General features: G+C 46.2%; 2 protein-coding genes across 2 annotated transcripts in view; one reads left to right on the forward strand and one right to left on the reverse strand.

Annotated features, from left to right (window-relative positions):
• Positions 1-7937, forward strand: part of gpr179 (G protein-coupled receptor 179) — an 11387-nt gene extending 3450 nt beyond the window's left edge. The window contains exons 3-11 of the mRNA XM_076138473.1: positions 715-811; positions 1166-1386; positions 1681-1749; positions 2721-2830; positions 2954-3192; positions 3327-3465; positions 3787-3889; positions 4333-4479; positions 4773-7937. Of these exons, the coding sequence (XP_075994588.1) occupies positions 715-811; positions 1166-1386; positions 1681-1749; positions 2721-2830; positions 2954-3192; positions 3327-3465; positions 3787-3889; positions 4333-4479; positions 4773-7937 (4290 nt within the window). The remainder of the gene's footprint in view (positions 1-714; positions 812-1165; positions 1387-1680; positions 1750-2720; positions 2831-2953; positions 3193-3326; positions 3466-3786; positions 3890-4332; positions 4480-4772) is intronic.
• Positions 7938-10254: 2317 nt separating this feature from the next.
• On the reverse strand, positions 10255-13113 carry mrpl45 (mitochondrial ribosomal protein L45). Its single transcript, XM_076138486.1, has 8 exons — positions 13004-13113; positions 12705-12897; positions 11904-12021; positions 11692-11790; positions 11500-11548; positions 11236-11385; positions 10723-10896; positions 10255-10646 (listed from the first exon to the last, which is right to left on the reverse strand). Exons 1-8 carry the CDS (start codon positions 13064-13066, stop codon positions 10548-10550), a joined length of 945 nt encoding a protein of 314 aa, XP_075994601.1. The 5' UTR covers positions 13067-13113; the 3' UTR covers positions 10255-10547.
• Between the last annotated feature and the right edge of the window lie 755 nt (positions 13114-13868).

A 13868-nucleotide genomic window follows, 5' to 3' on the forward strand; every position in this document is an offset into this window, starting at 1 on the left:
GTAGAGTTTTGACATGACGTGATGAAGCACTGCAGCATCATCACAAGCGACCCGACGGATGTAAGGAATGACTGATATGAGGCGAATGTTGTTTGATGATGTCAACGCCGTCTCACCGTTTGCCTTCCGGTCGGGTTCATGACCGTCCGAGTGTTGTGAGGTTGCAGCCATGTTCAGATTCAGACACCGACACTAATTTGTGGATACTATGATCGAGTTTTGATTAAAATCTTTACGGTATGTGTTATCTGGAGGCGCACACACACACACACACACACACACACACAAACACACGCACACACACTCACAGCTCCAGCTTATGCATAACAGATGACCATCCACTGATTACAACTACAACAATCTGTTGACTGAAAAGTGGAGCAGTTTATAATCCACAGCACATTAATGTTAAATGTTTAACCCTTTACTGTGCTGTTACGTCTTTCAACAGCTGATAAGGGTGGGGGTGGGTTTATATGTACATACATTAAAATGCGTGTGTGTGTATGTGTGTGTGTGTTCTCTGTGTGTGCACGGGGGGCACAGGATTTCCCTAGAAAAGGATAAAGCTCTCAGCAGAAGCATTATGGATCCATTTAGCTTTTAAGTTAGATTAACACAGAGAGAATCTGTGTGTCTGTGTGTGTGCGCCTGTGTGTGTGTCTGTGTGTGTGCCTGTGGGTGCGTGTGTGTGAATTTGCGTCTTTCCTGCAGTGCGAGCCGGTTCCAGGCCGCGGCTTTCGACTGGGCCAGTACTGCTGCCGCTGCAAAGAGGGCTACTACAGCCAGGAGGTGGCAACCAGGAACGCCGGTAAGCCAACGCTCCAGATGCCAGAGGAGCAGGTCTGAACGTCACCATGACAACAAGCAAGCCATTTATAAATGAGTGGAAACAAACATTTGTCTCCTGCTCGTCACAGTGCACAGAAGCCTAAACATCTGGAAAGACAACTTTGTCAGAAGATCAAGAGACGGCAACAACTGAGCATCATTTGAAAATTTATGAGACAAACCTGTTTTTTTGTTTGTTTGTTTTTTTTTTTGTTTCCAAAATCATCACGCTGCATCTCTGTGCTGAATGCTTTTGTAGAGATGAAATGTAAATGGAGCTTTCATTTGGATTTGCATCAACATACGTGTGTGTGTGTGTGTGTGCATGATGCAGATGGCGGCGTTGCCAACTGGACCCTCAGTGGCAGTACGTGCTATCCCAACCTACCGGTCTGTTTGCCCTGCTGGCCGGGCTGTAAGAGCTGTCGGGATGGCGCCCCCTGCTGGGTGCAGGAGGACTGGTTTCTCAGGGCCGGGGTCCTCGCCATCCAGGGCGTCTTCATGCTCCTCGTCTTTGTCAGCATGCTGGTGGCCTACCGACATCGCCGCAGCAGGGTAAGTCAGCCAGCGTACAGATGAAAGGTGGATGTGTTCCAGGCTCATGGCGCCTGCAGGTGGAGCTGTGTCTTTCTCTTTTGGGCAGCAAGTCAGTGGAGTGGTTAGCATTTGTTTCCATGTTGGTTTCTGGATTCCCTCACCTGTTAGGTGGAGCAGGGCACCAGACAGCGACCCTGGTGCAGCGCTGAGGCGGCTGGATGACTCACATGTGTCGGCACAGTTACAACATGTTTGTGTGATTAGCCTGTATTAGTCGCTGTGTGCTAACTGTGGCGTTCCTTCCTCCCTCAGAGGATCCGAGCGTCAGGTCTCCTGCTGTTGGAATCCATCTTGTTCGGCTCTCTGCTCCTCTACTTCCCGGTGAGTGTGCGAGAGAGCGCCGGCTTGCTGAGAGTGTGGAGATTAGAAGCGTGGATTACACCAGAATGTAGGATTTAGGAACGCAGTGTGTGTTTACTTCAATCCAAGCATGGCACACTACACACACCTCCAGCTGGACCTCGCCCTCCTGTGAACACAATCGGCGGTGTTCCTGGGTGGTGAAGCTCCTTATGCCTGCTCCAGAGAAGAGCAGACCTCCAGCTCTGTTTTGCGTGGGCTTGGACAGCGCCTTTGGGTCACAGGTTTGTGTTTGGGACAGCAGGGGCCGATGCAGGGGGGCACCCAAAGGCCCCCATGAAAGGACCAAGGCGGGTCAGCGTTGCTCTCATCTCAGTTGGGTGTCACTCTCACTTTTTAACTAAAGCCTCCATTTGATCTACAAACGCTCAGCAGCTGTGCGAGCTCACCCTGAGTGTTTGATCCTTCACGGATGGTTGAAATGCAGTCATTTGCATTTTGAGTACAGACAGTCGAGATTGGAGACCAGTCATCCTCAACAATAAAGGAGTCGTAAAATCTAAGAGATATGCCAGTGATGTTTACATCCAAACAAGCTCACTGACATTGATCTTGACTTTTGTGTTTGGAGCATTTAGAAATATTTGCCCTTCACGTATCAGTTCTGTAGACCGGCTATTTCTTCTACAGCACAAACATACAAGTTCTGCCCTCCACAATAAAAGCTCAACGTATCCTATGGACGCACAACATCCTCTCAGCTGCCTCATCACACGAGTTGCAGACTGATGAGAGAAGGACCAGGAAGTTACTATAGGATAGAGATCCATGACAACATACAGAGGGTTCAGGGTCAAAGGTTTGATTCAGACTTTAGGTAAACTTACAAAAATGACTTAAGCCTTCAGATGGTTGACCATACTATAGACCAACAGCCACTTAGTGAAGAAGCTGTGCCACGTGTGACTGATGTATATATGTCTTTCTCTCAGGTCTTCATCCTGTACTTCAAACCCAGCACCTTCAGGTGTATCTTGCTCCGCTGGGTCCGGACTCTGGGCTTCTCCATCGTGTACGGGACAGTCATGCTGAAGATGTACCGGTCAGTCTACGATCGGCTCCATCACATTTCCTCTTGTTTTGTTTCGGAGCTGAAAAAGCTAAATTGCATCGTATCACAGTTCATAAGTCAGTTCAGTTCACTGATACACTTTGGTCTGCACAGCGTCCTGAAGGTGTTCCTCTCACGGACGGCCCAGAGAGTTCCCTACATGTCCAGCTTGTATCTGCTGAGGATTCTGGGAGTGACGCTGGTGACAGTCGGCTGGTTCCTGTGCGCGTGGACAGCAGGCGTCCTGCAGAACCGTGACAGGAATATTCCAGTGTTTATCACATCTACCACATCAGACGGCAAAGGCTTCAACCTGTGTTTCCTGGATCGCTGGGACTACATGATGGCCATAGGTGAGTGGCAGGCAGGGGTGAAGCTGGTCCTGGAGTCATGGGGGAAAGTTTGTACTTTGAAAAAGGACCATAAGACACTGTTGAAGATGCATTTTGGGGCTTTGGATGTTCATGAAGTCTTTCTTCTGCCTCAGCTGAGCTGCTGTTTCTGTGCTGGGGCAGCTCCCTGTGGAGCGCCGTCAGGCCGGTCCCCTCAGCCTTCCATGAACCTCGATACATGGGCATCGCTATCCACAACGAGCTGCTACTCTCCTCCATGTTCCATCTGCTCCGGTAAACAGAGAGCAGGGTCTTTGTTTTTGACGCATTAGAAGATTGAGCAAGCTGTCATATTTGGATCATAATGTCTACAGACTGGTATACCGCCCGCCTTCTTGTCAGAATATGGGTATATGTAAGATTCATAAATCTATCAGGTCGGCGAGGACAAATGAGGTCACACAGTTTCAGTCTGGGTGACGTTTTGATCTGTATTTTTAATTTGCTAATTATGAGTCAGGCTGCTGTGTAGTTTTCTTGTGAAATTAGAGCGTGGAATAAAAAAGGAAAAAATATGCTGGGATAGCCTGATTTAGTTTTTCCTGTTTCCACCAGGTTTACCTTCCCATCTCTCCATCCTGACTGGATGTTGCTCTTCTCCTTCATGCACACGCACGTCACCATCACCGTGACACTCGCCCTGCTCTTCATCCCCAAGGTAAACACCACTTGACTCAGGGAGCAAAGAGCAGAAAGCAAAACGCTCTCATGAGATCAAATCTGCTCACGAGTCATCCGCACCAACCCCTCCTCATGCTCCACTCACTCCCACTCAAATTATTCAAACGGTTCTTTGAACTTGCGGTAAATGGGGATCTGTCGTTGGAACACCAACACTGACAGTCCGGGAGTAAAGGTTTGTATGTATTTTATACCTGGATGACAATTGTCCACGGAGCAAACAGGAACAATGTAAAGACTGACTGAGATCTGATCAGCGTGTCTGTGATCAGCTCTCATTATCCAGACATAACCAGACACTATAAAGCATGATAATGCCAAAGGGAACAATGGGTCTGACAGCAGCACATATTGGAGTCACAATTGGATGACACAGAGTTTTGTTCACATATTCATTGTGTGCTTGTGTGTGCTCAACAGTTTCTTTATGTGTCCAAGCCGGGAAGAGAGGAGATAGCAGCTGAAGTGTATGAAGAGGAAGTGGACCTGCGGCTCTCGGGGTCATATCTCAACAGCAGTTTTCACTCTGCTTGGAGTGAGCACAGTGTGGACCCGGAAGACTTTCGGGTAAACTCACTTGCCTCCATAGAACCATGATCTCAATTTAAAAAAGAAAAGAAAATTTTACTTAAATGCAGTTACGACTACCAATAGCCTGACACAAACAGTTCTTCAATGATTTATATCACAAATTAACAACACGTACCCAACATTATCACACTTGACCATAGCATGAACATGTGTTGTCTGACCTGTGTTTTCTTCCCTGTGCCCTTTCTTCTCTAAAACTATGCTCTTCTTACATGGAAATTTGCCTTTCCCCTTTCCTCTGACATGTTGCTCTCCTGGTTATGGTCCAGGATGAACTGAAGAAGTTATATACCCAGTTAGAAGTCAACAAGACCAAGAAGATGACCACAAACAACCCTCATCTTTCAAAGAAGAGGAGTTCTCGATATGCATTGGGAAGGTCCATAATTAAACGCATTGCTGAAATCCCAGAAACTATGAGCCGGCAGTGCAGTCGTGAAGAGAAGGAGCACAGCAAAAGTGTGACTCAATCCGAGTTCTCAAACAGGGCCCTAGATACAGCTAGTATCACTTACAAATCATCTATTAAAACACCTTCACCAGTGATGCGCAAGTCCCAAGGGGATCATCGCTATGTCCATGAAAGAGACTCTTCCTTGCGCGACTCCATGTTGAGTACCAACACAGCAAAGAGGGTTTCTCAGCTGTCAGAGACAAACTCTTTGGACATTCAACCAGGGGTCTGTAAGTCAGCCAGTGCCCAAAATCTGACAATCGATACCAATCTCCTGCATCCTGACCACATCAGGCTTCATAAAACCTGGAGTCTATCCTCCACCAGCACACATAGTATGCAGGACATACCCAAGGTTAACAGAGCCTACACAATGGTGACCAGGTCCAGGCAGAATGTCACCATTAGTGACCACGTCATTAATGTTCTCCAGTCACAATCATATGACAAGTTTGACGTCTGCCCTTGGGAGGTGGAGGAGCCACAACCAGTGGACAAGAACCAGAAACATGTCTCTTATGCAGCTTCTCAGGGTGATGATGCTCCAAAAACCCCACCATCTCCAGTGACACTTGTCTGTCCTTGGGACCATTTACCACCATTACAGAAGAATCCCTCTGTAGAGAAATCAATAGAAAGTGACTGTGAATCCCCAAAACCACAGGCTCCTGTCTCTGCAAGTGCACCAGCTTCTCCAAGGCCAAAGATCACCAAGGATCAGCGCGTCTTCTCTTTCCGCAGCCCCACCACCAAGTGGCTCTCTGTCAAAGCATTCATGGGATCCGTAGAAGGAGTAAATCGGAATAATTCCAGCATGGACATAAATAAAGAGGATTCTGTTTCTCAAAAAAGTCATGAGTCAACAAGTGCATCCACGACACCCAGGCTAACAACAAGCCGGAATCCAAGTTTGGAAAAGAAGAGACTGCAGAAGAGAAGTATGACCACAGCAGAGGGGAAGCCATGTCTTGTGAAGCAGAATGCAGTAAGAAAGTCTTCTGGGGATTATACAGACAGAAGCCCGAGGAAACTTGGTGTTGTGAAGTCTGTTGCCTGCCCTTGGGATGTGGATGACTTGCAAAAAGATGGCACATATGAAAATATATATTTATCAAGGCAGAACAGCAAACGCAGTAGTATATGTTCATGGGAAACTGGAGGCTCTGCTTCAAGAACTCCTTCAACTCACAGAGGAGGCAGCAATCGAATTACAGCAGCTTGTAGTGTCTCCTATGCAAATGTGTGTCCATGGGAAACACCTGGGGAAGGACCTCAGAAGCAGCAGAGCATCAAAGCAGACGTCTGCCCTTGGGAGTCACAGTCATCAGTGCGACCTAGTGTATGTCCATGGGAATGTCCAGAACAAGAGACTGGGAGAAGACAAAGTGTTCGAGGTGACCTGTGTCCTTGGGAATCGCAAGATATTCCTATTATTTCTAATAATTCACTGTCACAGCACACAGCAGGATCACAGGAGGTGCAACAGTCTTTGACTCATGCAACAGACATATGTCCCTGGGAGTCTTTGGAAACCCTGCAGTCTTCAAATAGACAAGATAGTGGATATGCTAATGTTTGTCCTTGGGAGGTTCAGGACAAAGCTGAAGTAATATATGAAAATCTAAACCCTGTGGAAATGAGTAAGGCACTGACGGTCCCCTCACGACAAGAAGCTCAGAGACCTGCAATCCATCCCAGTGTACCAAAGGAAATGTTGCTTTATGAGCAGCAGTGCAGCACAAAACCTCCTGTAATACATTTGGCTACACAAGTACCCAAGACAGCAGACAAATGTCCATGGGATTTCCCTGATCCTCCTCAAGTCATAACAGACATTTGTCCCCAGGAAGAGAGGGCCACAGAGCCACCTGTGACACAAACATATATAGAACCAACTCCACATGGGGCCATGGCAATCAAGACTGACATTTGTCCCTGGGAACAAGACAAACCAGAAGAAACAAGAAAAGATGTCTCTCCTGCTTCGGTAGAGATTGAGGAGAAAGACAACAGCAGAGTAAACGTTTGCCCTTGGGAGCAACCTGAAAAACCTTCAACTACCAAGGGAGCAGAAAGACCGGCAGATGTTTGTCCATGGGAAACCGAGGAATCGGAAACATGCCAGAAAAAAGCTTCCAAAACATCAACTAATGAAAGGCAAGACTCAACTCAGGCAAATGTTTGTCCGTGGGAGACAGAAGAACCAGACACAGTGAAGAGTGAGGCCTCAGAAGCACCAGAGGAACTACAAGGACGGGAAAATCCCAGGGAAGATGTTTGTCCATGGGAAACACCTGAAACAAAGGTTGTCGAAAAGCAAGACAGTGCTCCATCAAGTAGTTTTCCAAGGAAATCAGAAAGCACTCAAGATGCAAAACAGCAAGACAGTGTTCGAGAAAATATTTGTCCTTGGGAGACAGAGGACCCAAAGCCCTTCCAAAAACAAGACAGCACTCATGCAGATGTTTGTCCATGGGACACAGAGGACGCAAGTGTTTTCAACCAGCAAGAAGGTGCCCGGGTAGATGTTTGTCCATGGGAGGGTGAAAAACCAGAGGTTTCCAAGACACAAGAAAGCACCCAGGCAGATGTTTGTCCATGGGAGACTGCAGATCCAAGAGTTGTCAAAATCCAAGGCAGCACTGGAGCAGATGTTTGTTCAGGGGATTCTGGGGATCTACGAAAATCAAGCGAAAGTAGGGCAGATATTCCCTGTGAAAAAGAGGAACCCCTGGAGAACCAGGGAGCGCTCCATGTGGAGGACCCTCCCCTAAACATCAGCACACTACCTGCGGCTAATTCACCTCTGGGCCGGCGTGATGCTTTGAGTCCCTGGGAGATGACTAGGTCCAGATCTGGCTCGTATACAGACAACTGCTCAGATGTTTTCACATGGGAACCTGAGAATATACCAGAGGAAGATGAAGATGATGATGCAGAGTGTGCTGCTGAGGCTCTTGTATTCCCACCTGACTTGTGAACTAAATTCAACTCCCATTTACTGGAAGTGTGAAAAGGTGTTGTGGTGGTGCCCCCATTGATGACTTTGGGGAAATGTGTCTTTTCTCCATCCAGAGAGGCCAGAGTGCAGCTTCTCAGATGGTGAGCAGCATTTCTGATGAACAATTGCTAAGGCTAAAGTGAGACAGACAGAACCCATGATTACAGGCTGGACCGTGCACCTCCTTCGCCACATTACTACGCCTATGATGGCCGCCGATGAGCTGGACACTACAACCTGTACAAATGGAGTAGAAAGGAACACTTCTTTACACCGACTCATCACATCACCTCCTCACATAATTCATCAGTGAACAAACTGACAGTCATAGTCTCATTAAAGTGCGTCTGAAGCATTTAGCTGAAGCCCCTTTTTTTCCTTTGTCCACCCCTGTTTTGAATGAAAATATTTTTTGTGTCTTTGTATAGTTTTAGGTAAAATAATCACACTTTTGCTACATTTATTGGATCAACTGTGATCAATATGTCACAAAATTTGAACTGCAAGCGTCTTCGCCTGCAGTATGCTTCATCCAACACGCCGGTCAGGGAGGTGGAATCCTATTTTCCCACAGCAAGTCAACATGGCACCAAATCTGTCTCTCTACAACTCTGCCTCTCCGAAGTGAAACTGAAACTGTGCGCCGTTACACCCATGACATCCCAGCTTATAATTATGTGGAGACAAAAACAACAAACCCTCCCCTCCCCTAAAGTGAAGGTTTGTGTAGATGATCCCCCTTCCCCCCTCTATATGACGGCACACTGCACATTCAGATAAAGTTAACACACTTACCTTCCAGATGGGCTGGAAGGTAATGTTGAATATTGAAACTAGTTTGCACAAAATGCACACTGATATTACAGTTTATTCAACTCAACAGTCCTCATTGGCGATGTGAGACACAATACGGCTCATTTACACTTGATTTAGTACGACGTTTTACAGGAAAGAAGCTGGTACCTTCATTAAGACAAGAGACAACCAGAGAAAACCACAACTTAAAAGAGAACAAACTTGTGAGTTTCTGTAGAGGAGCTTTTAGAGGGATTTGGAGGGTTTGGATGTAATTTCCTGTAAATTATTCAATTTTGTAAAATCATATCAATGTAATACCAGGGCAACATTGGATTAGACTGATTATTAACCATGAAATCAAAGTGTTTGCAATTTGACTAGAATTTGTCTTCCTTTTGCTCTTGAACAAGTTGCACGGCTACAAACCGACTGACACTATAACACTGTAGGGGAAACTACTACGCTAACAACGATACTACAAAGTCATGATTTCACTAAATGACCAATTGCATTACTGAACGCCACAAGTGTAAGTGATTTGGATCAATGAGGCGGTATCAGAGCTTTCCATGTGTAAGTACTCATCCAAGTATTAACAATATATAGATTTGAGCTGTGTGACATTTACCTTACATTGTTCTCTTTGCAGCCAAGGCAGAACTCATCTGCTTCCAACGCTTTTTAGTATGAAGGGATGTCCCATGACACATATTACTTTCCATTTTGTTTCTAGTGTTATAATGGAGAATGTGTTGAGTGTTGTCAGAATAAACCATATGGGTGGAATGAAGATAGAAATAGAACCCAGAGAACTCATTGGTCCTGAGCCTGGTTTTGATTGGTCTGTTTCTTTTGTAACATGTTGATGTGGTTTTGTGACACCGGGCCTGAACTGTGAAGGACACTCAACTGACCTCCGCCATGTTTACGTAAGTTGGTTTGACCAATCGAAATTCATGATCAGGCTTAAACGCCGCTAATCAACAAACTGTTGATACGGAGAGGGGAGCGCGCTAACAAAAGGGGGCGTGTCCACAAAGACGAGCCTGTAGGAACAAGATGGAACATGCAGACACGTAATGCACCTCAGAGGAACATGTGTGTGTGTGTGTGTGTGTTTACTATCCTATTCTTTATGATTGTATGTAAAGTGTACTGGGACATTCATGTCAAATATACTTTAAATAAAGCTGGATTTGGTTTGACACCATTGGCAGAATCTAAGTGGTCTTCAATGTTGTTGCTGTATGTTGTTGATGGAATATCACCTGTGAGCAATACCTCAGACTGATCACTATGCTCACCGTTATTGATTTAGTTTCGGTCCCTGCAGGGTGAAACTCATGGCAAAGTGACTAAGACACGACATAAACACTGTCCCAAACACCCAGAGTCTGTACGCTGGCCCCGCCCCTGGCCCCGCCCCCGCCTTCGACGGAGAGAACCCCTTTAAGTCAAAATGAAATATATTCACCACTGAAATAAAACATACCATGTGTGGAGAGCTGTACATATTTTAATCATTCCTTTGTTTTCTTTAAACACAAACACGTCACCTTGGATTGTGAAACAAAAAGAAAAGAGAGCAACATGAACACATGGTGCTACCTGAAGTGGTTCAGCCAGCTGTTCTGGCTCAGGACAGACGGCTTTGATCCTCACACAACGTTTTTCCATTGGACAGTGTTTTGAAAATACACCTTCAAATCCTGGTCCTGCATTTGGGCGCCTGGGCGGCAGCGCAGTCATGTCCAGTGACGTTTCATGATCTGTGCGGTTCCCCCTAGTGGTCTATTTGGACCACTGCACTGCCTTTGGTCGGGGAACTTCATAGTTAAGAGCGTCAAATTCTTCTCCAGGCTTCAGCTCAGGACCAGGAATCATGACGGTCTGAGAGAACAAAAGGAATTAAGTCAACTCTGTCCCTTTTCTCTGCAAAAGATCAACGTTTCACATCACAGCTCACCTTTATCACTGGATCCTTGGCCGGGGCCCAGGATGGCACGATTTTCCCGTGTAACCTCCATCGGCCGTAGGGATTCATAAGGTGTCGCTCTATGACCAGGTACTCCAAGACGTCCTTGGGCTGCTCCTCGCTCCCGAGCATCAGTCGCCCAAAGCGATCGTAGATGGCCAGAGTCTGCGGTAGAATCGGACCGTTAAGATTCTCCTCCCGCTCGTCTAACACTACATAACATACACAGTAATCATACACCACGGAAACATCCAGAGTATTTCAGATTTCAATCAATGTTTGGACCCTGTTGACACTATTTGGGCCACAATGTAGACAAGGAAGACGGAATCACGGAATCAAGTGGAATATGGAAATGGAATAGACTGTTAAATGTGGAATTGCAAGGAATTGGCCGGGTTGTTGTTTGACACTTTCACATGATAGAAGTTTGACTGAAACGCATAAAAGTGAATCCAGAACATTTTAAAATTGGAATATAGGAAGTACGGTGTTGCCACAGACCTGTCTGGAGTGCATGCGGACCGTCACCTGGCCGTACAGGTTTCCTTTAGTGACCATGTCGGGGCAGCGGGTGTGGACCACCCTGGGCGGCTCCAGAGACTCCAGAAACCTCCAGCGGATGGTCTTGTAGCGGTTCCCCCTCGTCATCTCCTGTACAACCAGACGGGAACGTAAGTGAACCAGTAACTCAACGGCAAAAAGTAAATGTTGTTCATTAAAACGCAGCACTGGGCGATAGAGACGTTAAACTGAGACAGAACTCACGGGGTAACATCTCTCCGTCACCAGAGAGTGAAGCTTCTCCTTGTTAAACCTGTAATAACAAACACAATCCTCATCAGAACAGAGACACCAGCACACGCCTATAACAGGAAGTCAACACAGCTATAAACGGGAATAAACGACCACACCACCCACTTTCAAATAAGACCCAAGAACTTTGACTTTGTTTCTTACTGTGTCAAGGCGGTGTGAGCCTCAATAAAGACTTCCTGCACTCGCTCGGCAAAACCCTTGGTTGTGAACGCCGAGTCGTGCTCTTTGATCTTACGAATCCTACAAAAGGCGACGCAGGGAAACAAAGAAACAGCACAACACACGGTGAGATTCAAACAAGACGTCAAACGTGGCATCAGGAGCGACTCCGGGGGTTCAGCTGAGGATCTTACGCCAGCTGGGAGGCGGCGCTCTGTCGGATCTGCTCGCCGCGTTGTTTCAGTCCTTCTTTAGACAGGCTGGACAGACGGGCGTCGCCCTCTGGGGGGACGTAGGGGTCGAAGATTCCCGCTGATAAACAGAGCAGCCGTGTTCAGTTAAAGGACCATTGCAGAGACTTTACAGAATGTCCAGACCATCAGGAAATAAACGTCCAAACTCCAGTCTGTGTGTTCCTGTCAGAAGTTCTCCTTCTCTTCAGCTCTGTAGGTCTCTAATGGATCCATGTTGTTGTTTCTTCTTCTACAGCACAAAGATAGGCGTTCTGCCCTCCACAATAAAAGCTCAACCTATCTCCTGGATTCACTCACTGAACTGTGTGGTGATAATAGTAACGAGGCTAACACCTCCTCACATCTCTGTTCTTCTTCTACTCTTGGTCCTCACTACGCCCTGCATGTTTATCTGCGTGTATAACTTAGAGGGTTCAGGGTCAAAGGTCAGAGGGTCCATTCAACCTACAGACCTGAAGAGAAGCACAAACATCTACACACTGACAGAGGAACAATGTCAGTGAGGTCATTTGGATGTAAACTTGCGAAAATAAAATCAAAGTTTGTCCGTCTTGCAATCACTTTAACTGGGGCATTTTTCAGAATAAAAGCATCTGACAATAACAATTGTGCTGCCTGACAAATGAAGACAGTAAACTCAAAGAACCCAGGTTCAGAGAAAATTCTATCAATTCTTGCGGCGCCGCCGCCTCCTCCACCCCCCTCCTCCTCCTCATCAGTATGTTGTTTGTGTGTCATCACCGGTGCAGGCGATGTTGATGGGCCTCTCAAAGTTCTCCTGTCTGAAGACGAGGCCCGCGGCTCGAGCCCTGGCCTCGGCGTTTCCCTCCTTACGACCTTTCATTCCCGTCGCTGGGGGGATGAAGTAGCGCTTCTTCGTCCGGACCGGCAGGAGAATCGGCACCGGAAGCTTCAGACCATGAGCGACGTCATTCTGACAAGGAGGAGAGGGAACAAGAGTGCCGACAACACGGAGTCAAATAAGCACAGAAGCAAAGACCTGCTGAGCCTGAGAATGGTTGCTGATAAGCACCGAGTACCTTTATAGTCCAGCATGTTACCAGCTGGAGGGCAGACAGCGTCCTCCTCATGTACGCCGCCATCTTGCCGCAAATTACCGGGAGAGGAAATTGTTATATCCGGTTTTTTACCTTCAAAATAAATCTCCTATTTTGTGTGTGGGATTTGGAATCCAATAAAGACAAAAGTCGCGCCTACTATGGGGTTTGATAGATGACGTATAAAGTAATCTACTGTTTTATTCGTCTCACCACAGCAGCACAAAAAATGACGAAAAACGACGTGGTTGATATGTTAACACTATAACAAAACAATGCATGTTGTAAAACTGTGAACTGTGACAAATGTGTGCATTGTTGTTTATACACAGGTTAAGAACATTGTGGCGCAACACACATTAATTAAGTATAATACAGCTTATTTTCTTCTTTTTCTTTCTTTTTCTTCTTTTCTTCAGCTTCATTTGTTTGGCAAAATCGAGTTTTCAGAGGTAATTTGGCCTCAGCCTTGACTTGAATGCTCACATATGGACCTTCAAGAAGTCACTTTAAAGCTTGACCAAGTTATTGAATGGTTATGGGTATTTATGCATGAGCAGAGGCAGACTTGGGCCCTGGAAAGGCACATTGATACTGAAGGTCAATGATTTTAGTGATCTGAAGTTATCACTACAATTCAAAAAACATCATCATCACATTTATTGATGGGCCCTTTAATATGTTAAAGGTGATATTATCTGCATAATATCCATTTTGAAACAAAACGTTTTTCTCAAAACCTAGAGAAACTGGCCTATTATATGGTGCACACTAATAAATAAAACAAAGAAAGTAAGGTAAGCAAGACTAGAGGGAATGTAACGCAGCCTCTTCAGTGTTTCTGACA

Source organism: Genypterus blacodes, unplaced genomic scaffold, assembly GCF_046128005.1.
Source record: "Genypterus blacodes isolate CSIRO-AG114 ecotype Tasmania unplaced genomic scaffold, CSIRO-AGI_Gbla_v1 ptg000370l_1, whole genome shotgun sequence".
Lineage (NCBI taxonomy): Eukaryota > Metazoa > Chordata > Actinopteri > Ophidiiformes > Ophidiidae > Genypterus > Genypterus blacodes.

Bases quoted from the DNA above. Each gene is read 5' to 3' on its own strand.
- mrpl45 (XM_076138486.1), bottom strand. From the start codon at position 13,066: ATGGCGGCGTACATGAGGAGGACGCTGTCTGCCCTCCAGCTGGTAACA. The intron at 11,549-11,691 runs GTAAGAAACAAA...TTGTTATTACAG, and splicing joins GCTCACACCGCCTTGACACA to GTTTAACAAGGAGAAGCTTC. The intron at 10,897-11,235 runs GTCTGTGGCAAC...ATTCTACCGCAG, and splicing joins TCCGCATGCACTCCAGACAG to ACTCTGGCCATCTACGATCG.